This window comes from Glandiceps talaboti, chromosome 2, assembly GCF_964340395.1.
Source record: "Glandiceps talaboti chromosome 2, keGlaTala1.1, whole genome shotgun sequence".
Lineage (NCBI taxonomy): Eukaryota > Metazoa > Hemichordata > Enteropneusta > Spengelidae > Glandiceps > Glandiceps talaboti.
Genome location: NC_135550.1, coordinates 29,260,900 through 29,286,093, shown reverse-complemented (window position 1 = coordinate 29,286,093; position 25,194 = coordinate 29,260,900). Strand labels below are relative to the sequence as shown.

Here is a 25,194-nt window from a genome sequence, read left to right as displayed (position 1 = left end):
ATGATTTCATACAGCAGTTGTAAACCGTGGCTGTTGTCTTCAGTCATTGTCTTTCTTGCCCATTGCTGTTGTCAGCCTGTTGGTAAGTTAATAATGTTTCTTTTCATTCAATTCCAATGGAAATTTCGGGTACGATGATCTTCTCAGATCTCTTTAGATTTATAACCATATAATTTCTATTTACCTATGACCAGGTTTAGTTTTCACTGCTTCAAACAATCGAGAAATACGCAATGTTTACAATATCTTTATTATTCGGTCCGTAAATGGTAATTATAATTTGATAGACACCTTAATTTGCTTACAAATGGGTTTTCTCAGCTCCGTTAATATTTAACGGGAACAATATCAATCAGTTGTTATATCTACATGTAGCTCTCGAAGAAAGTGTGTCATTTATATCCATAGAAGTTTGTCACAGCAAAAGGCATACATTGTAACTTTGAAATATATTGATATTCTGCTCAAGGGAGAGTGTGCAGCAGGTATTGGTATTAATGACGTTTGATTCTTAAGAGAATATGTAGCTATCGCAAACTCAAGAGACACATTTTTCACTCGTTGTCTATCCTGTCGTTGTCAAAGAGATGCAAAAGTGAAAACTCAGATATTAAATGTTTCTTTCCCTACGCAAGGAAACACGAGAGAGATTCAAGATTAGCTTAGAAGGCATTGGATGATATTGTAGCGTTCAAACAATTGGACGAGGGTTATAAGTGATCCTACGTAATCCATTTTTTTAAAATTACCTTCACATAAGTTAGTAAAATTACCTGTAACACCAGTTCGTGATAGCGTGTCGAACTCTTATATATAATTGTAAGCACAATGGCTATTTCTATAATTATAATTCTGGCAAGGTAATATCGTGTGTCCACTAAAACACAGGAAGAATTCATCTCAGACATTGCATTAAATCGATAATATTATAAATGTTACATGCTCGATATCCAAAGTGTACGTTATACTGTCTACAGTAATAGCATCTCTCTCATATATTACTAAAATTTATTTATTTTTTTCTTTTAAGCTTCCACTACCGAAAGTTTCAACGATGGTACGGTATTGAATGCAATATTGCAAGGATACGACAAAAGAATACGTCCAGTCATCGATAATAGAACTCCAACTAACGTTACTATTGATATCAGTATCAGCCATGTTGTTGATGTGGTAAGTTATTAGCCCCTTCCCTCCTCCTTTGTGGGAGGGGGGTATTACAATGTGTTCCGTCCATCCGTTTGTGCGTCCTTCCAACCATACACGTCAATATGTAGGGTATGCAACGGCCTACTATATTCAAACTAACACAAAGATAACTTGCTATAGGAACTAGATGGATGTCATTTTAACTTTAATTTACCTCACAACATTGCTAGACAATGATCGGTTTTGACGGTTTTGTGTATTATTTCTTCCCGTAAAACTATTTTTAAAGTGCAATCAAATCAAGATTTGTATTATGTGCCAGAGTTTAACCTGTTCAAGCTATATTAATAAAAATAATAATAATATTTATTTCTTAAAAAGTGAACGCCTTCCATATAAAAACATCTCAAAGCGCCTTACAATGCTACGACAAAAAAGGCAATAAAAAAGACGTAAACACAATGGCGGAATCTGCCAGTAATAAAACAGAAATTCAAATAAAAAGGTATTTTTAAGATTTGACTTAAAAACGCTAATATTCTTACTCAAACGGAGTGACAGTTGCAGCCTATTCCACAAATGTGGAGCACAGGTCGAAAACGCCCTATCCCCATAAAAAGCTGTTAACTACAGGTTGGTGAAGTGTGCATGCACCTTCAGTGGAGGATCGAAGTGTGCGGCCAACAGAGCGTATATTCAAGAGTTCCCTAAGGTACACTGGGGCATCATTATCTAACACCTTGTATGTTAAGCACAGAATCTTAAATTCGATCCTTTTCTGCACAGGGAGCCAATGCAACCTGCATTCTGAATAGATTGTAGTTTAGTAATCTGATAATTTGGCAGGCCATAAAGCAGACTATTACAGTAGTCAAGCCGAGAAGTGACAAAATTGTGTACTATTTTTTCTGTTAAATGTGATGCCATGGTCATTGATTCATCAATTTTGTCGCCAAGGTCACGAACTACTGAAGCTGAATGAACACTGACGCCCCCAACTTGTATGTTGCATCCCCGTGGCCGGTCCCCATTACCAAACTTTATAACCTTAGTCGTGCTGTCATTAAGAGCGAGCATGTATTAACTTGTATGAGTCAAATTTATCAAAGGTGTCAAACAGGAAAATCTTCTCTTCCCCTCCTTCCTTTACCGTCCTCCGTTAGAGCAGGTGCTGAGCTTCATTTCCAACATTTCTTAGTACTAAGAATACATTTCATCCATTAGTCACATACAAGTAACGTGATAAAAGGGGTTTCTCATTCTACGAAGACTTCTTTATCTTTGAATTACTAAAGTACATGACTAGATCTTTCCTTGTGTGTGTTTTAACTACTTCTAATGAAATAAACAGTAGATAGTTTACACTCTATGCACTAAACTGTATGCACCACGTTCCTAGAGCACTCGACCCCTTGCCAGAATGGCGCCATGTAGAGAGATATTTGATTCTTTCTCCATTGTATTTATTCTAGGGTCGTAGCAACGATGAAGGCACCAACTACATTTAGTAGAAACTTAAGAAATGCAATCAATACTAAAGCAGTGAACAATCCAAAATGGCAGCAAAACACACTCATAAATGAGAATGAAATTTGAGAGTTAAGTTATCAAATTCTGGTGCATTTTTGTGTTGGACATTATAATTGCTTGCGAGTGATTGTAAAATGCCAGATATAGCAATTGCGTGTATCGGCAATTTGCTCTGTTATAATCAACCATACAGAACTATGCCAAAATGCAATTTCAAGTTACCACTCACAGACTCTGTCTGATACAATCACACAGACACTAACACGTATATTCTAAGCTAAGATAGCCAGCAAGACCGCGATTTCTTGCTACATTTTATCTAGTAATCTTTATTATAAAACAAACCATTTAAACATGTTGCAACCAGACACAGACATGCGGGCACCAATGCTTTGATGGCAGTGGCACAGTCTGTAAAACTTCCCACTAAACGTTGTAGAGATTCAGCTAGCTACGTGCTACGTCAAGTTCCACTCGTATCGGATCACACGAGCACACATGGAATAACTCAACAAACATAGATTTATGGTTCGACAGTTACCACTCCAAAACTAGAATGGTCTCTGTTTTCCTTCTCTGGCCTTTATTAACCAAACCCTTACTTTAAGAATGTATTTACATTGCTTTTATTAAACAATAATATCATAATTTATCTTCTATGCGATTGGATGTAAGTAAAGGATGAAGCAATTGGTAATAATTAACTTAAATGATATCGTCAGAGAAATTCTAACTTATCGCATACTAAGACCACCTGTTCTCATTCTTTTCTTTGACACTTTACATTCAACTGACATGATCACAGTTTGTCAATGCCTATAGTTCTCTGGTCATTCAACCGATAAGAGCCAAAGTTGAAACTATTTGTCTAGTAGCTCAACTTGAGAAATGAATTTAATATATATTGAGACAAGAGGACGACATTGCTGAAATAGTAAATATTCATATATTGGTCCGTGACTCCAGCATGATGACACATTTGTTCATTTCATGTAGACATTGTATTTATTTAATCTTGCTTTCTTGAAATGTAACATGTGAAGTTCCCTATTGGTTTCTATGTGGTTGTATCAAACAGATCCGATGAATGGTAACTTGAAACCGGTTGTAATTCCAATCAAGAGATGAGATGAGATGTAAAGGCGGTATCACCATAAACATACCCTAGGGATATAACTCATCTAAAATTCATATAACTTATCAGATTGTCTCAGAGATTCAGACTTATGAGGAAATGTGAAATTTTGATTATAAAATCAAATATATATAACCTAACTGTATAGTTGTGTCGTTAACCTAACAAAGACATTCTGATCTTACCTAGGCTTAGATAAGTAGTTTTTTTTAAAAAGAAAGATATTCTTCAAGTGATAACTAGGAATCATTAACGCCAAGTTCATGTTCAATTATGAACGAGTAATTCATGAACGATTACACCATGTATCACTGAATATGAACACTTTCTTACTCATCAACATGGTATTAGATGTAATTTGTTAATGCACAATATTCGGAAGTGAAACTATTATTCCATAGTGCTTCTTCTGATACATTTTCATGAATCGAATTAGCGATTAGGCCATTAAAATACTTCAAACAATGCCGTGTGATATTTAATGTAGATTAATTGTTCGCAATGCCGCTATCTCACTAGCTATCTGCTGAACGGGGAGAGTCGTAGCTTGTCCTTGATTTGATCACTGGAAGCCAATGTCGTAAGTTTACATCATGTAGACGGTAGCTGTCAGGTACAATTTAGGCATTGTTTTATAATGAAAGAGAGATTACATTGCTCATGTCACACGACAGATTTCATCATTGATTCTCCATCTACCATGTGTGGCTATAGCAGCCATTGTAGTCCTCGCAGAAGCAACGTTCCGCTGAACGGAACAATGGCAATGATTTTTTTGTGATGTTATTTTGATCAGGCAGAGTTTTTTTGCAGAGAATATGTGCATGTAATCATAGTGAGAACCCAAAACCAGGTAATATAATGCAAATTACTTTATGTGACTGCGTGTATCCTGTCGTTTGATTTGTTCACTCATTCTGATGTAGAATGTCCTATTTTGGGCATTTTTTATTCTGCCTAGTCGCCTTTGTCAATACTATGGCCAACAAAAAAGAGAGAATTGTTTCTGGTCAGTGCGCGCATCACTTAAATACCCTCGCGTCGGTCCTTTTTTTCGTGTTTGTCAAGCCCATACAGTCTACAAATCTGGGGGGAAACACTAAAATAACCGTCCTTACATTAATTACTACTTCAGTGAAGACAATTGCAGAGCCAATCATGAACAAGAAAATGACATCTGCCCCACATACACACTTGCTCAAAAGTACTAAATAAAAAGAACAGCAACTGCCATAAATAGTAGATTGAGTGACAAGTTTGTTGAAAAATAAACTGAATAAATAAATAAATAATTAAAAAAAAAATAAGAATTCTCGTCGTAGCACCACTTTAGACAAACTGTCATGACCAGAAACAATTCTCTCTTTTTTTGGCCTAAACAAATGTTAAACATGTCCGCCGGCCGTATGTATATATGCATTTTCAAGATGAGTTAGATGGTCTCTTCAATCCCGAACAGGTGATTTGATAAATTCTCTCCTTCGCTTCTTGAATTATGCATGGCAATTGATAAATAGAACCTCATCAATTCTGAGTATACGATGTAACACTTTCAATGATATACACACATGCAATTGAATTCATACGAACAATAACAAACTAAATTGTTGATCAACTTAGGGCAGGTGCAATATTCCACATGAATTACTGACGAGCGTGAGTCGTTTTTATTAACAAACCGTAAATCAATCATCATTATCATCAGGCAAAGTATTTAATAATTGAGTTATATTTAAACTGAGTACCTTAGCAATAACACCAAATAGAAAGTGCGACCAAGAAGGAGTACAAAATCTGCAAGAAGTTTTGAATTTAAAAAGAAAATTATGTTTGATGATGAGCTGAAAAAAAAACTTCATAAAATAATTCATACCTGTTTATTTTCAGGACGAGAAAAAACAATGGATGGTGTCGGTTATACTTTATACACAGGTACTTTTATCTTTTTATATCTTTTGAATGCAGTTGTACAATCATTATGTACAATTTCAATCCGTACTTTAAATTCATCACAATGAATTCAATTTGTTTAGTGGCAAAGTTTCTATCATGAGACAAGTTATCAACATATTAATTTAAAATCAATTCCATTCCGGGGATGTCGACATTCCTTAAGTAACTAAACGTTAATCATAAATCTTGATCAAAGTAACACGTTCCTAGACTTGCAATGTCATCCGTTATGGTTGGGGAGTTATTGCTGCTATTTTCCTTTGATATAAGAGGTATTCTGCCCTAAAGACTAAATTATACATCTACATAGTGTACATGTATTTAAACGACTTTTACTAAGATTACGTACACCTACTTAGTGGAAGTCCATTAGCTCAGTTAATTTTATCTAAGACTGTAGGCTAATTACATTACACTGTCCTTTCATGGCAGTTTATGACTTAGGCAATAAAGAATCTAATCACATCATATTATATTTCAAATATATCTTCTGAATCATGTAATACCACAAATACAAAACAAAAGTTTACTTTAGATGTCGACGTGTCGAAATAGATGTGAATTTACAATGTTGACCAAAATAATCGTATATTGTGTTGCCAAAGAAATGCGCATCTAGCAAAATCCTATCAAAGTACACACTAAAAACATCAAAAAATATGCTAATAAGGCTAATTGATATGCATCGATTTTCAGATATGTGTATTTACAAAACAATTTAACCATATTCTGTTCTACCTGATACGTATCGGCCCCTATACAAAGTATCATACTATCCAAATCCATTTTGTGATGACAATTATGAAAGAACAAATTACCTATTTAGCATGCACATATTATTAACCCAAGCACAATGATATTCTGTGTTGAACTAGTTTCACTTTTTCTTAAAAGGAAAAGGCTATCGAAATACACATGATGATGATGTCATAAATCAACAAAAAATATATTAATAATTGAACAGTTTTTGTTGTTGTTGGAATAGTTGGATTATCACATACGAATTTGGTCACAAATATATCAGATCAAGCAGCTTTCTCTTAGCATTTATGTACAAAATTAATTGAAGTCCCTCCAGCAGTTTTTTTTGGATAATCGGCACAATGACTGATACACAAACACACAAACACACGCACGCACGCACGCACACACACACACACACACACACACACACACACACACACACACACATACATACATACATACATACATACATACATACATACATACATACATACATACACATGTACATGCATGTCTCTCCTTTTCTGTTTGTTTGTTTGTTTGTTTGTCTGTCTGTCTGTCTGTCTGTCTGTCTGTCTGTCTGTCTGTCTGTCTGTCTGTCTGTCTGTCTGTCCCCCTTCTCCCCAGCTTAAATATATGAACATAATATACACATTATAGCAGAATTCCTTCTAAATCGTAAGCCACTGGATAAATAAAACATCGCGAAGAAATATTTGGAATTGGTTTTAAGCATGTTGAATTAATATATGTTTACTTACTTTTCCAGTATTGGAAAGATCAATTCCTGCAATGGCGACCTGAAGACTATGGTGGGATAGATACAGTGCATTTACCAGCATCGGATATATGGTTTCCAGATATAACAATTTACAATGCGTGTGTATAATTATGTTTTGATTAAATATTACCCATTCTTTGAATATTCTACACAAATGAATGAATATATAAATTACAAAAATTGCAACAAATTTGAAAGATATGTTGTTTTTAACATGAATGTAGAGATCATTAGTCTTACACTTTATCTCAGTGCAAATATATTTGTAAATAATTATATTATCAGTATCGTCGAATTGTTTTCAAAAAGCTGAGTTTATATAGAACTTATTCACTCATTTTGATTTTGTCTCTTGCAATTTGTCTTAGGAAATGTACACAATTTATTTTATTATGATATAATTCGGAATAGACTCAAATGTATATTGTTACTTGTATTATTCAGAAAATATAAAGAAATCTCCTTAATTTTGAAACAAAGTGTGCATTTTACTGATATGCGAAGCCCGCATGAGTATATACTGCCCATCACCCCCAAAAAAATATTGAAATGCCAAAAATATTGGTAGGTCCGTTGAACACCTTTTTAAAAAGATTTTCTGGCCTCATCGGGTTTTTTATTTAGATATATTAAAATTTAAATCGTCATTTGTGTCACGAGTGTTCTGTCAGGTTGAATAGATTACAAGTAGCACTGTGCATGGATAAACAACCTGAACTTTGGAATTGAAATGTGTCTTAGGTTTCAACAATACATGTACATGTCCTTGATATCTAGTCTATTAACTTCGCTATGGTTTTCATTACTAACAACATTCAAAAGAGATGTAATTTTAACAAATAGACGTTCAAGAAAAAAATGCACTATTTATATTATATTGATCTGTCTGTAGCAGTTTTCATTGATTCGGTTAGGGATCGATTGTGAGTGGGAATGAACAAGTGTAAGCTTAATCCAAATTTTAAAAGAATACCCACAAGGCTTTCAAATTAGACAAAAGTGAGGAGTTTTACAAATCTTGTATTCATCATTTATATGGTGAATATTCATCATTCGTCAACATTCTTACTACAGTCACCATTATCAGTTAGTGTGAACTACTACACAATATCAAGACAGAATAAACCGCAAATCTTTCCCTATCATTATTTATCCAGCTTAGGAAACGCTGAAACCATCAAAGATGCACAACTCAATACAGCTATCGTCAGCTCGAATGGCAGTGTCATTATAAATTGGAAACCTATTACTGTGACTAGCATTTGTCATGTTGATGTCAAAAGTTTTCCGCGAGATGATCAGGTAAGCCAATAGCTAGTGGTTATTTATTAGCTGAACACTTGATGATCGGGTAAGCCAATAGCTAGTGGTAATTTATTAGCTGAACACGTGATGATCGGGTAAGCCAATAGCTAGTGGTTTTTATTGGCTGAACACGTGATGATCGGGTAAGCCAATAGCTAGTGTTTTTTATTAGCTGAACACGTGATGATCAGGTAAGCCAATAGCTAGTGGTTATTTATTAACTGAACACGTGATGATCAGGTAAGCAATAGCTAGTGGTAATTTATTAGCTGAACACGTGATGATCGGGTAAGCCAATAGCTAAAGATTATGTATTAGCTGGAGACATGTAATAAGCACCAACTATGAGCATATATTACAGTTGTTGCAAAATGTTTGTAAACTGTAGCCTCTTTTATGACACCATCGTCCAAGACGGAAAAAAATATCAGCTCTGGTTTGGGAGAATGCTTGAATACTATCTATAATTGACATTCATTTTCGGGATCAAGTTCAACTGCAACTTTTCTCTAATGTATTATTTTGTCATTCCATCAACGGGAGAATGTTACAACTACAAGACGCCAGATGTTATTGACCCTCTCCTTTTCCAATAAATATTTCGCTTTTAGATGTGACTGCATGGATGCACTCTTTTACTATTTGATATTTCAATACACACACACTGTAGAATGAAACTAAGCATGGACTAGGCTAAGGTTTATGGTGGATTTATAGGGCGACAATGACTTATGTGTATCAACTTTGTTTTGCCAAACTTGCATGTCAAATAGTAGAGGTATTTAATTATTTATTATCTAAACAATTACTAATACTTTAAATTTGTTTATCAATTGTAAAATTTAATTGACTTGATATATTATATCAATACATTTTACAATAAAGTATGTAATTAAGTATGATCCTGTCCACCTAAAGAATACCTTCAAAATATCTTATATTACTGATTATTATGTAATTGCTGCGATGACTTACAGACGTGTAACTTGACATTCGTATCATGGGGGTACTCCCACAACGATGTGCATATTTACCCTGGTTCTGATGAACTTGACGAATCAATCTTTGAGACATTAGGAGAATGGAAGTTGATAGGTAGTGGCGTCGCTAGGAATCCTTCTGGGAGAATCGGTAAGTACATGAACAACTTTACTTTACTTTAAATTGATGTAAAATCGAATGGCAGAATATGGAATCGTTCGATAACAGAATATGGAATCGAATAAGTGAATGTGACATCGAGTAGAACCAGATTTAAACCGAATGTCCCCATAAGGGCAAAATCACATATTTTGGGCCTAGTCACATTGCTGGAATACAAAATTCGGAACTACAGCCATTATACATGATGTACCACTTAAATGGAGAATTAATGATACCAAACTGTATGAAATTTGAAGCTTTCATATAGTTAACGTATTGCCAAATTATCTAATTATGCAAATTAACCATTTAGCTTACATTTTTCCTTGCATTCTAAAGATATTGCCTAATTATCAAAATGATTATTTACGCAAATTATACATCACAATTAAAAACTACATAAACAACTACATCAAACAAGTATGATGTGCTATGGTTGATGGCTGTACCAAGTTAAATGAAATTTGAAGTTTGCATTCTTAAGATATAACCTAATTACCGAAAATCATTAACCATGCAAATTACTCTTTACAATTGAAAAATATACCAACAGGCTTTAGAGGATATGTGTGCTTCATTATGGTTGATGTATGTGCCAAATTATGTGGAATTTAAAGAGTGCATTCTTAAGATATTGCATAATTACTGAAAATCATTAATTATTCAAATTACTAATTGAAAGTAAAAGTTATATCAACAAACTTAATAGCACAGGTGTGTATTATTATGGTTGGTATATGTACCACATTATATGAAATTTGAAGATGACATTCTTAAGAGACAGCCTAATTACCGAAAATCATTAATTATGCAGATTACTCATTAAAGCTTAAGCTAAATCAACAAACTGTGCAGGACATATGCGCTTTCTCGTGGTTAATAAATGTACCAAATGATATTGAATTTGAAGTATGTGTTCCAAAGATATAGCCTAATCACTAAAAACTATTCATTATGCAAATTAATTAACCAAAATCTAATCAGATCTTTCCATTACCATATGGAAGATGTGTTACAGGTTTCGTTAGAATCGATGGAGTTGATTTTGTGGTATCGTGTCCACGGACAGACAGACAGACAGACAGACAGACAGACAGACAGACAGACAGACAGACAGACAGACAGACAGACAGACACACACACACACACACACACACACACACACACAGACACAGAAGCATAACTAACCTCCCCTCATTGGTATTAAAATGACATGTTTAAATGTGGCCTTGATTGCGCGCCATGGATGTCAACGATGACAAAATACATAGTAACTTCACTTCACTTTGTCGTTTTGATTGTCGAAAGCACTGTTGTTGTAATATTAACAATCACTTACATACTTAATAAGTCTACATAAATACAAGAGCAAAGTACGTTATTCTTAAGCATTTTGAAAACAAATACATTCTTTTTTTAAACAGGCTTTGCTGGCAAAAGTGACGTCGTGGTGATGACTATTGTTGTTTCCCGAGAGTCTGCCCTGTACGAGTATAGTTTGATCATACCTTGTATATTGCTGTCTGTGACGATGTGTTTTACCTTCTTTATTCCAAACCAATATGGCAACGCTAAAATAACTGTAGGTGTTACCCTCTTCCTGTCTGGATTTGTCTTCATGTTACCAATGACTGACAAAGTCATTGCAACTAGTAACTCTCCGCCAGTCATAGGTAAATATTTGTCTTTTCAAGTTCATTTCTTATAAATTTAAGATAGGTTGTTTTGCTGTATTAACAAAGAGGTATTCAATTCAAGTCGCATCCTTAGATTGCATTATAATGACTCAAGTTTATCTAATATCCATTATCTTCTTGGATTCAATCTAACCTGTACAAATATTATTTGTTCTAATTATGGTGTGAAACATTAATATTGTTGAACATTTACTTTTTTCCATTTTTCTTCTTGGTAAATGCAGGCATTGGCAATCAGTCTTATTTATTTTTATATTGAATACAGATAATTATGCTCTGGGTGCACAAAGAGACTAACTAGTCAGTCTCTTCGGTCGGAATGGGGAGGGGGGTTCGACGGATACAACAAAATGTCTCTGACGCCCCTGTAAAAAACATAATAAGGTGACCCCCCCCCCCATCATGGATTTTAAAATATAAAATATATGCTAACCACCTCCCACCCGTTTCTGAGCCAATTAGGCTATCAAAGACAATAAGTTTATATGAAGGTTTTTACAGTTTAATGTAAGTGTTGGCAAAGTTTACATAATACATAAAGTAATTATTATGGTATTTAATACATTTTTATATGATTAAGCAACAGGTAAAATGTGTTTTTACATTACATATAAGAAAAATAGTGATAAAGGACACAGTTAGCAAATGCAGCAAGTAATATCACTACAATTCAGATACGATAAAGCCATTATAGAAATAAACCGTCCTTCCATTACAATCCAAAACACTCTGATATCCTCACTGAACACTTTCAAGTATAACCCCGTTCCCCACAAACATACACACTCCTAGTTCCAAAAAACAGGGTGACTCCCTCTCCTACCAAACCACCACGCAGAAACTGATTGGTCATAAATTATGCAATAGAGGCTGGTAGACATTAGTGAGTGAGTGATCGTGTACAAACTTGTCTGTTTGTCAATTTCGAATTTAATTTCAGCAATTTCCTGTTTAATTACTTGTACAATAGCACAATATCACTATATATTGCTTTTAATTGGGTAACATAATTGAATGTTTTATTCGATAAACATTCTATCGCTGGATAAGCTTTATTTTGAAATAGCTTTTCCACTTCCTTCGATAATTACATTCTCATTAATAAGGTGACTGCCAAAACAAAAGTCTGGTTGTGATACTCCACAATATCACTTGATGATATCAGACTAATAGAATGCATATTTGTTTTTAACTGAACACATTGTCATTTCTGGACAATAAATGTCGTTTTTCACACATTCTGCAGGATACTTTTATCTCTGGACATTGTTGTTGATTTCCATAGCTACGGGTTATAATGTAGGAGTATTAGCAATTCGAAACATAGGCCAGCATGGTGCTGAGGTGAGTTAGCAAGGATGACTCTATTCAACAAATAATTACACCGTTTGATACTATGCATCACCTAATCAAACGTATCATATCTTTTGTTATTGACAAAATGGATGCAGTCATACTGATCTCCCGGATTTCTTTGATTACCATTCAATTCCCCATAGTCAGAAGACATCACTTTACACTTATATATAATAAACAAACAAAAAACTACTAAAGATATTATCCTATGTTATTACCACGAACTACTGAAGATATTATTGTCGAATGTTATTACCAAGTCAAGTTATTGACAATATGACAATCACATAAATTATTGTAAGCAAGAGGAGAAGACTATAATTTCGAAATTATTCATGATAACTAAATGCTACACCATTCATTATTCGTTATATTACCTATTGCTGTAGGTTCCGGATTGGTTACTGTGGATTACCTGTTGCTGCGAGAAGCAAATAAACACGTCATCATCTTACAATCTTGCGAACGTGGCACGAAAGAGACACGGAGAACGTCGTAACACAAGCAGCCATTGCCATTTAAATGATCCAGCCATATACACTGAAAGAACCAATGATACACTGTTCGAAAAGCAATTTGGCGAGATGGACAATCGTTTGAACCACATTGAGTACTCAGTCAATGAATTAAAACAGGTCGCAGCTGCAGACATTTCCGATGCAGCAAAACAGAAGTGGAACCAGGTTGCTAATATTCTTGACGGGATCGGAGTGGTAATTTTCCCGATTGTTGTCATCATACAAACTGTATATCTATTGCGATCGCTTTGATTTGGATAAATACACGGACAATGTTGATTCAATCATTACATGGAATTCCACGTTTAAATTTTATCTTTAAAACATACAATCCTTAGAGTTTTACGACGACGTCTCGGTCGCGATGAAAAACGTAGTGTTGTTTCAAAACATTACATCATCGCAGACACCGTTGTCAAATGCAAAACACGTAACACCGTTCACTAATTATACACTTGGGGTTATATAGGAAACGTATAAAAGTATAATATTGACAATGTCGTGTATCACTCCCAATCAATTAACCAGTGAAATACATAGAAGAATACTTAATACATGAATAGGACTATATAGAATTAGATGTTAGTTACTTATAATATCTATAGCATGGTAGATCAAAATTCTATAATACTACTCAGATTCTCAAGTTCTATAATTATAGATATACTACTCAGATTTCATTATAAAAAACAGTTCAAGATGGCTATATGGTAGTCCTCGAACAAAGTTTCTTTATTTTTTTCGTGTTAAATCCAGTACATTTTAGATGCAACGAAAAATTCCTGTGCTCCTTATAAATTATTCCACAAACATAAAAACTCTCATTCTAATAAATTGATAGTGATATTAAAATAGACGGTAAGTAATCAAAACAATACTGTATTGCACTGATCATGATCAGACGCTATATGAAATGTTATGGTCGAATATGTCGGTTTGATTATATCAATGCACCACTTGATAAAGTTAAATCTTGATGACACATGTTGGCAGTGATCACACAAGAGAAGAAAAACAATTATTTTCTGTAATAATTTGTTTGAGATGAAATGAATCCATCACCATATATGTCTTGACGATTTAATATAATGTCGTAATCACGAATGTTGATAGTTAAACTACTTTGATTGACAGAGCAATCAATTGCAAGTTAATGTATTCACCTAAATTATCAAATTTCTATAATGCATCCATTATAATGTATGCTTCAAATCATAATAATAAATTGTACAAATGGAAAAATGTCATTTACAATACTGTCTATACCTAAGAGTAGAAATGTACATACACAGACAGTAATTGGCATATAACACCATGAGATACATTCGATGAATGAGAAACAATATCAAGAAACGCTTCCTCATTCCACAAAGCACAATATTGATACAGATAGTTCTATCATCATAATCAATTTTGCGGCCCTCTAGAGTTTAATAAACATTTTTTGATAGTTCTTCTCGTACTTATCCAACGCCATCATGCACATGTTACGACTGATCAAACGTTAGTGAAAAAATTAAGTTACCTAGCACTAAGTTTATTTGACCTACGAGCATTTTTGTGATATGAGACTTCTATGTGTTGTAAAGCACCTCATAGAGGTGCTATATGTGGAGTCATGATGGGTGAATGGCTAACGTGACCGGAATCTACAGGTTGCAGGTTCGGGCCCTGTCGCTGCCTGCTGTTTGTTTCTGCGTGGCTAAAGTCCTTGGGCAAGATTTGAACCACAATTGTGCCTCAGTCAACCCAGCTGTATAATTGGGGACCTGGTAGGATGTAGGTTGCAATGTGAAGGTTTAATCCTATGCGATTAAATGGCTGCAATGGATTGTATGCTCCCCGGGGAGTTGAGGAAGACTAAAGGGCCGTTGTGCCGTTCTGAAACAAGCCAGGGGTACTAATTGTAAAGTCCTTTGAGCACGGCGTGGGAAAGCGCTATATAAGAACCCAACATTATTATTATGTTACCAGAACGGCACAGATACACAGTATTATGCAAAGAGCAGTCTTAGATTAATAGTACGGTTCTGGACAAGCGTAGAGGGCGTACTATTATAGCAGGAAGATTGCATGCCATTACTACAGGAAATATTGAAACTTTGTGGTATCCCAGTGTACCTATCCATCTATACTGTAGTCTTAATTTTAAGATTACCTTTCTCGAATTAGTCCTGTCAGACCGTAAGCGATCCAAAGAGAGTGTAACTAAGACCTGAATTATTAATTCAATTTTCAATTGTTTTTACCATGTCATTGAAGAGTCATTAATAATCCAAGTGAAGTCTAAAGCTATTTTCTTAATTAAGGTCAAAGGAAATATTGACATTGTGGTTGACTTGCATGTAGAGAAACAACCTTAAACAGATATTATAATATACAGTGATGGCGGAGTATGCTTATAATCAACACTTTTCATAATAGACGTTTTCACTATACTTTTGCTGTACGTGCTAAAGTATGTGTAAACTACTCACAATTCTTGAACCCAATACACAGCTCACTGACAGGTTTACCATATCAGATACATTACATTATATTTATTACCAATTTCATCTACCAGTAAGTAGAAATTACGATGCTGATATGAGTGACTTTTTAGCCCTAATTTTAACGTTGTGACAGGAGCCGAGTTGTTATATGGTATGTGTTGGCATTGTAAGTGGATATCTGGTTTGATTATCTACATCAGGAAAAGGTTGCAGCTACAGATACTGTGGCTTTATTTATGATAAATATTCTTAAGTAATGGTATATTGACAACCCACTAAGATTGAAGGCCATGCATATTAACAATAAAGATAAACATTAAAACAAGAATGCTTTCTATCTGTGTCTTGAAGTGTACACATATATAAAGTGCCACAGACGATTATGCTCCAACTCCAAACCAATATGCACACACAAGTCATATGTATTGAAACATCCTTATAGGTGATACATTTATTTTTGGTTCTTTTCTTTATGCATCTACAGACACAGTCTATAATAGAAATACTATGTAGCACACAATGACAAATTGATAATTAAAAATTGTTTACAGTCCAATTAAATTATAATGAAAATTGACAAATCCATGAATTATAGACTAAATGCTAGACGATCAAATAGTTCCTAGTACACTTGACAAGAATATTGACTTTATTGATAACAGTGGTATGATGTGTGAAAATCGCGATAGAGTGCTTAAGTGTATACCATCGAGGTGTGGACTTTCTATCAATTATGTCAGTGTCGTTCTGTTCACGTCAGACGTGGGATATCATTCGATTATTTTTCGTCGACAATGTTAGCCTCCATTTTGTCACCTCCAAAATAATTTCCCTTCTCGCACAATATCGTTTTATCGGTTTGATGTTCACTGCGCAATGACAAAATATGACGTATGATACGATTTGCTGAGTAATGCTAATGACGTCACCGCAACCAATCATTGAAAAGCGTTATAATCTATTCGGTTTCACTTGACTTCCTTTAAGCAATTAGAGTATTGATTTCACATGAAGTGTTTTTTATATTGTAATAGCATTCATTATTAAAAACATTAAGATCATACGTAGGGACACAGAAACCGTTTTATCCACCATGAGAACCTTTACCAATGAGTTTAGCTCTGTTGGTTGATTCCATGTTGTCAACACAACATTAAATAACTCGGTCTACAGTGAGACTAGAGATGTGTCAAGTGAATATCGCCGTTTATTTCCTGTTGCTGTCCACCGTTGGACTGTTATGGACTGGAGAAACAGGTAATGAATTGCCTTCAATTTTGTTTTGTTTTGTTTTGTTTTGTCAATAAAGAAAGAAGTAGCAACATCATATATTCTATTTGCCAATTATCAAGACACTGAAATATTCCAATAAAGAAGTTGACTGACAATTGACAAACATACGCTGTATACACAATTAACTTTAGCCGTACGTCACAGCGATAGTTAGCCACCAACATGTTCGATTTAACTTCTCCAATTAATAATACTAAAAAAGTAATTTTTCTGTGAAACATGTAAGTTTGAGCATACAGTAGGTATTCAATGACGAAATAACAATGTACATTACTGTTATTTAAATCCCATAGGTTGACTTTTTCGAGTATTAATCTTACAATATGGTGTTGATTTGTACGTGTGAATATATGTGTTCGATATATACATACTATCTCAATCGTCTAGCAGCATGCCTTAAATGCTCTGTTTGGGACATAATACTAAAATAATAGTCAATTTGATTTCCACGTAGCCTTAGCTGGAAAGAGTGATAGACGCAGTAACGAAAGAAAGTTATCGGATGAGTTACTGAATGACGCCTATCAAAAGAACATTAGACCCGTGAAAGACGAAAACGAACGAGTTGTTGTTACGGTTGACATTGGTCTCCGAAATGTACTCGAACTGGTGGGTATGGCATGTCACTGGAGCGTCGTTAACTTTCACTTTTACCCTGTATTTCTTTGATTTGTCGCAATTAAAGTAGCACTTCGACATTTGGAGTTTAAAATAATTATAATGCATGTCAACATTCAATAATGAACCATTTTAAAAACTAAATCTCCAAGGTTATTGATTTTAGCTTGTTTTACCTTTCGATATGGCTAGCTGGGACAAAATCTCATATATTCTTGTAACATTGTTATTTCAATCTTCAAAGGCAGAAGGTTGTCCTACTTCCTTCTCTACGCATTCCCTATATCACATAGTCTAATTTGTCATTTGGATGTATCTATCGGATGGAATATTCACGTCACTTGCCAAATCGTTGGAAAATTGTTGGTTTCTTACATGAACTTTCATTGACAAGATTTCTGTATAGCCTACCATCTTTTTTATATTTAAGACTGGTTATCTTTATAGTATATACGTTCTCCATTCCACTTTCTGCATATAGAACCATTACTATGCTCTATTAGATTAGCTGGGTATTCAAAATATGATTAAAATTTCGTTCTGTCCATTTTATGTACGTATGCTTCAAAGGATGAAAAAACACAAATTTTGAAGACTTTGGTTTATACTGCACTGGTAAGACAACACTAATATCATCACTATGCCAAATATAAATGTATGTCGAACAGATGTTCTGGTCATATAAAATTAGTTTAGTACTCTTTTTTGAGTATGCATCGATGTATGTATGTATGTATGTATGTATGTATGTATGTATGTATGTATGTATGTATGTATGTATGCGTGTGTGTGTGTGTATGTATGTATGTATGTATGTATGTATGTGTGTATGTATGTATGTATGTATGTATGTATGTATGTATGTGTGTGTGTGTGTATGTATGTATGTAGGTAGGTAGGTAGGTAGGTAGGTAGGTAAGTAAGTAGGTAGGTAGGTAGGTAGGTAGGTAGATAGGTAGGTAGGTAGGTAGGTAGGGATGGATGGATGGATGGATGGATGGATGGGTGGGTGGGTGGGTGGATGGATGGGTGTGTGATGACGATTTTAACAAGCAAATATACTTAACATTTGAAGTACAAATAATAGAAAGGTATTCAATTCTCTCTCTCGATAGTTCTGGAATGATGAGTTTTTAAGATGGAATGCATCAGACTTCGGAGGGCTGGAAAGCACTACATTGCCAGCGAAGAAAATATGGATTCCTGACCTTACTGTATTCAACAGGTAAGATCCATTAACAACAGTGTTTTCAATTTGGAAAACTTGACATTTGAGATGAAATATCAACCCCTCAAGTAGACATACATGTAAACCGTGAAGTAATCGACAATGACTAATTGACACTTACAATGCATATTGTTAAGTTAATGCTATGTGTACATACAGATAAACTTTAACTGCCCGTTTTACTAACCTATTCATAACATCATTAGGTAATGTTCTTCAAACATACTTTCATTTTTATAGCATATCTTCTGAGCAACCGTTCATCATCCAGGAAACAAGTTCGGTAATTGTACATTACGACGGCAACGTCACATTTTCGTGGAAACCTTCTCCAGCAACGACTACTTGTAGGGTTGACGTGTACGCCTTTCCAAGAGATACACAGGTATGTGTGCAAATTATGGAAAAATTGGTATGCATTGAAATATTAAATGCTATTAAATAAGCAAAATGAATTTCCATTTCTGAATCGTTCTTTCACATACTTTTACTAATGACTCCAGAGGTGTGCAAGTACTATATCGAATAGGCGGCCAGCATTGATATCGGTACTCGAGTCTGCGTTAAAATGGTTCTACCTGCAATAGTTCATTTTGCTAAATGACGTGATTGTTACTTATCTTTGTATTGTAGAAATGTATATATCTCCTTGTATTGTAGAAATGGATATATCTCCTTGTATTGTAGAAATGGATATATCTCCTTGTATTGTAGAAATGTATATATCTCCTTGAATTGTAGAAATGTATATATCTCCTTGTAATGTAGAAATGTATATATCTCCTTGTAATGTAGAATTGTATATATCTCCTTGTAATGTAGAAATGTATATATCTTCTTGTAATGTAGAAATGTATATATCTCCTTATTTTGTAGAAATGTATATATCTCCCTATATTGTAGAAATGTATATATCTCCTTGTATTGTAGAAATGTATATATCTCCTTGGTTCGTGGACATACCAAGACAATGAACTATTGTTCAAGGCATATAATCGTAGCATGGATGAAGAGGTGTTCCATTCAAATGGAGAGTGGATCCTGAAAAGCACTGACTTGTACAAGACATCATCAGACATGCGTACAATCCTAGGTAGTCAAAAGAACGGTGAGAATTTAAACTATTATATCAGGTAGAAGTGTTTACATTGTAATCTATACACGGCGATAACATGTGTCATGTTTTCAATTATCTTCATGGTCAACATTATTTTCAAGTCATGGTAACTCACTTGATCACAATGAAGGTTACCCGTGCATAACAGACCTTGATGATATAGAGAACAAATGTACTTCATGCCTGTAGAAGAATACAAATTTGATTTTTTTATTGGGTGTTCCAGAAGTGAAATTAAGATTGCCTAATCCTGCTGGTTGTTTTGATATACAAATGTAGGTAATTTCAACGCTTAGCAATATCTTTATACACAGTCTGTCTGTAATGTGTACAGTTTCCTCTTTCCTCTCGTTACTGTTTTATGGAAAATGTTGTAGTGGAAAGCTGGATAGTCATAGAGTTACTGGGATTGTTCATGTTCTATATATTTCCCTAAATTATATTGCATATCAAATGTAACATGCTATGGTATCATGGCCATCCTCAAACGAGAATAAAAGGGATTGAAGTCAAATATCAACGATTTCTATCTTTGTATTTCAGTTATAACTGACAGAAGTTTTTTGATAGCCATGTTTGAAATAGAGAGAAAATCGGAGTTTTATCAAGTGACGCTGATGGTTCCATGCCTTATGTTAGGATTCTTGGCTTCTCTGACTTTCTTTATACCCTATGAGTATGGTAACACCAAGATTGGCATGGGTGTCACCCTGTTCCTCTCAGGAATGGTGTTCCTACCGTCGGTGGGTGAAATGTTGCCAGCAACTAGCAGAAGATTACCTAACCTAGGTGAGTATTGTCAATTCTCTTTTTGATGTTACATTTGGTACAAACTAAGTGATTTCATTTCATCTTTAATCTTATGGAGATATGTTTACCGTACGGCGGTGACTGACGTCATCATTTCAACTTCTATCAACAGAGTACAACCTGTATTACAACTACCATATGCTATAACTAAATACGATCTCACATTTCTTTTGCAGGGCTGTACTATTTGACAAGTTTGGTTTTCATATGCTTTGCCGTGATCTGGAATGTCTTCGTTTTGTACTTGGATAAACGAATGACAAGAAAGGTACATATATGGTTTCTTAATATAATTAGTAGTTCCGTATTTTCATGAAGAATAACAATTTGCATAGAAACTGTTACACTATTTTAATAGATAAGTTATTACAGAGAACAATCAATTGCTATAATCAAACTTAACACAAAATTTTATAATGATTTTCGACAGGTTCCTAGTTGGTTAAGATTTCTGACGCAGAAAGTCAACAAAACGTCGATCGAAGACAGGTCTGTGATGTCGAATGAAACACATTCCATCAATAAGAGCAAGGAATCTCGCAAAGAATCGAAAAGGGAGCCGATATCTAACGGTGCCATTTCATCACTCGGTCTGGATAACAGCTATGGGGTGTGTGAAAGAGGGTTCCTAGAAGAGATTGCCTATTCAGTAAAACGCATCGATCGATTTATCTGGAATCAAGAAGCCGAGAAGAAGAAGCAGAAGAGAATACGAAGTGAATGGCACAAAGTTGCTGTCGCTCTCGATAGGATTGCGAGTATTCTCTTCATAATGGGACTGATAGCCATAAATACGTACATAGGCATCTCTACTGAGTTACCATCTAATAAACCGAATCTGTACGATGAAATAGCCAGGACGGAATAATGGATTGGAATGAATTATATTGAATTATATCAGTATATTTGAAAAAGATAGTCATTATTGCAAGCAGGTGACATTACCACAAGACTCGAATACTTCTGATTTATGTACATTTCAAAATCTACAAAATACATGTGATAAGGAAATGTACTCAAATGTAAATCCGTGTTTAGAGCTTCAAGATTATAGTGATGATTTGTATGCTCCCGGGGAGTTGAGGAAGAGTAAAGGGCCTTTGTGACGTTCTGATCTGAGCCAGGGGTAATAATTGTAAAGCGCTTTGAGCACGGCGTGGGAAAGTGCTATATAAGAACTCAACATTATTATTATTATTATTACTGTTATTATTATTTGCCATTGAGTTGTCGCAGGGTTATTGTTATATTTATCACTATACAACACTTTCATTGACAGTTGGAAAGTATGGATAATTTCTTTCCCAAAATTACTAGAAAATTTAATTGATTTCCTTTCCAAAAGTATATATGTTTTGTATTAAAAGCACATAGCCCAAAATTTAAGGAAACTATGGCAACCATGGTTGTAAACTGTTAATATATGAATAATTGATCAATTACTGTTTATGAATACCATAAAATATTTAATAAGTGTCATATTCATATCGAAGAAATGTCCTAAAATGCATTTAATCTTTTAAATTCGTGTTTTCAGAAATTTAAAAAAGAAACGTTTTAATTAAATTTTAAACTTTGATAACTATAAGAAAGTAATATTTAGCTACATATCCAGTTTCCCCACAGTCCTTCCTGCCGTCCTCTACTGACACCGTCGTCTCAATCAACGTCAGTAAATGAGAAGTATCTGAATACACAACTATAAATACATATAAGTTGCTCTACTTTTGTGTTTCTTGACGACATTCTTCAGACTGAAGAGTTAAGATGAAAAGTTTGATGAACCGATAACACTTAGAAATTATAATATATTCGTTGTATTTTATGTCTGGATTTGATTTCCTTTATGATATCTTGTCCTACGTTTTGTACTCATTGAAGAAATAAATCATGTTTAGGAAAATGTTAAGAATATGGTTGTGCCATGTCTTTTTTCACGAAACAATTTAAAATAATTGAAATGTTCTGTGAGGGAGAGGGAGAGAGAGAGAGAGAGAGAGAGAGAGAGAGAGAGAGAGAGAGAGAGAGAGAGAGAGAGAGAGAGAGAGAGAGAGTGAGAGAGAGAGAGAGAGAGAGAGAGAGAGAGAGAGGAAGTGGGTGGGTGGGGAGGGAGGGGGAAGGAGGAGGGAGAGAGTGGATGAATGGGTGTGGTTCTCTAAGTGCACTATATTTTGTCTTAAGCTATACATATTGTTTTCTTGCATTGAATCAAGTGAAATTGCCAACAGATACAATATGTTACACATTACACAGGGAACAGTAGTCAGTGCAAAATTGTACCCTTTCCAACATGTGAACGAGATCGTTGTAGTAAAGAAAGTGGCTCTTGGAATTTTCGAGATATATATATACAAACTAGTAGAGAGAGATAATTTGACTTTACTTCGTACATATTTTGATATGTAACCCCTCAGAGAAGAAATGTAGGAAAATCATCATCAAAGTTATTCCATCCGAAAATTCTTAAATTTTGTTGACAGTTTAAATCACCTCGTTTATCTGACAGTGTAACATTGGTATAACTCATAGGAAGTACTGGGACAGTTCCATTACAGTATGCTTATATTAGGCCGTTCAGGTTTTTTTTTCTTCAAATTATGATTGGTTCTCTGCATCTATCTATGCTATATTATGCTATGTAAGTGTTACACCGGAAATTAAAAGTGACTCATATGTTATCAAGTTCACCATAGCAACAAGTATACCTTCAATAACACACACGGAGAACATATGAATAATTAACATTAATGATTTATTAATGAAGAGCATTTATATGAAGGATAAAATTGAGTTAAAACACCTCAAATAAATAAGAACATCAACTACTAAATTGCTATCAAACTTAAGTAAGTAATTTACAACCACTGTTTGTATCATGACAACTGACTTAATAGATCGATGAATACTTCAATTTAGGGGACTTTGTTGCATAACTATAGCAGTGCATTTTTCACATTACTGTTAAAACGAAGACAAAGACAAATTGTATAAATTTTTTAATATTTTTTCTTTAGTAATATTTAGAAGAAAGATTAAACTGGATATTATTAGAAAGTTCGATTCGGAAATTGACAAAAAGTGAAATATACAATATATATATATATTTGTTTTATATATAAATATCAAAACAGAATATCACCAATGTGTATAGGAATACTATATGTATGCTGTCTTTCCAAGGCATGCCAAGAATACACAGTTGTTCAAAACAGTCCACAAGTCGTATACTTATAATGCAAATCTTGTAAATAAAAACTAATCCATATGATTAAATGTCTGGATACAACTCCCGTTCACTGAAGTGAACGATAACACCAATGTAGATATTCATGGTTAAGAGTCCTAGGATGAATATAATACTAGCATACCGATCAAGAACAACGGCAATTTGATGCCAATCGTTACGTATTTCTGTGTCTTCTTGTTCCTCGGTCTCAGTCTCGATTATACTTCTTTCAAAATTCTTGACGTGTTCAGTTATCTGTTTCAGATGGGTATCTGTAGACGCGATAGTGTCCGGCTTGTCGGTATTACTGTACTGTAATGATATATCATTTCTACGTATAAACAAGTTCTCGTCTTCATCATCGTGCGTTTTAATACTGAAAATAATCTTTAGCCATCTTGGCACCTATGAAGAAAATAACCATTTTAAATTACTTAGAGATTGATGTTATACATAGGCTGAATCAACATTTTGTGATCGATGTGACGCCGCCAAACATTATCGTTGTGTAAAGAACTCAATCATACTTTCCATGTCTATAAAATAGTCAAATTTAGCAGATGGTATGTCTTCTAGTCATAAAAATATGAAGGGAACGTACCTCACACTCAGTGCCCCTATCAACGCACACAATAAACACATTCCACAGTGAAGAAAGACTGGTTACCAACATATTGCTGAGGTACAACGCACCTGCAAAAGACAGTTGATCACACCACATCATTATGTATAAACCTTATCATCGTATACATGTTAGGAATCTAATTCTGATCAGCTGAGTTGAGTTGAGAACAGTCATCGAATATGCATTGTTAGTAACGCACCTTTAATATTCATATTTTGATATCTCAATTTTTAATAATGCACGTACAGATTCTATGACGTGGTATAGATGAGGTAAATTTGTGGCTAAGCATTTTTTCAATATCTCGATAAGCTTACTTTTTTGCCGATTTCCTTCTGAATACAATTAAAAGGTTTGTTTTCTGCACCAGTAGTATAACTACAGTCGCACATGTCGATCACCTGCACTTTTCCAAAGTTTTGATTTCCGGATAGCAGGGTCGATACATTGACAAGAAAAGGACAAACTGGTGAA

General features: G+C 34.4%; 2 protein-coding genes across 2 annotated transcripts; both read left to right on the top strand.

Moving 5' to 3' along the window:
- LOC144446468 (neuronal acetylcholine receptor subunit alpha-9-like) lies at positions 1-16,060 on the top strand. The gene is made up of 9 exons (XM_078136238.1): positions 1-82; positions 1,031-1,173; positions 7,281-7,363; positions 8,450-8,594; positions 9,575-9,728; positions 11,165-11,413; positions 12,723-12,781; positions 13,183-13,506; positions 16,004-16,060. The coding sequence occupies exons 1-9, from the start codon at positions 1-3 to the stop codon at positions 16,058-16,060; spliced, it is 1,296 nt and encodes a 431-aa protein (XP_077992364.1).
- An 806-nt stretch (positions 16,061-16,866) lies between these two features.
- On the top strand, positions 16,867-22,679 carry LOC144453010 (neuronal acetylcholine receptor subunit beta-3-like). The gene is made up of 9 exons (XM_078144271.1): positions 16,867-17,060; positions 17,551-17,705; positions 18,285-18,329; positions 18,830-18,939; positions 19,183-19,327; positions 19,873-20,050; positions 20,603-20,848; positions 21,046-21,137; positions 21,300-22,679. Exons 1-9 carry the CDS (start codon positions 16,988-16,990, stop codon positions 21,735-21,737), a joined length of 1,482 nt encoding a protein of 493 aa, XP_078000397.1. The 5' UTR covers positions 16,867-16,987; the 3' UTR covers positions 21,738-22,679.
- Positions 22,680-25,194: the final 2,515 nt, after the last annotated feature.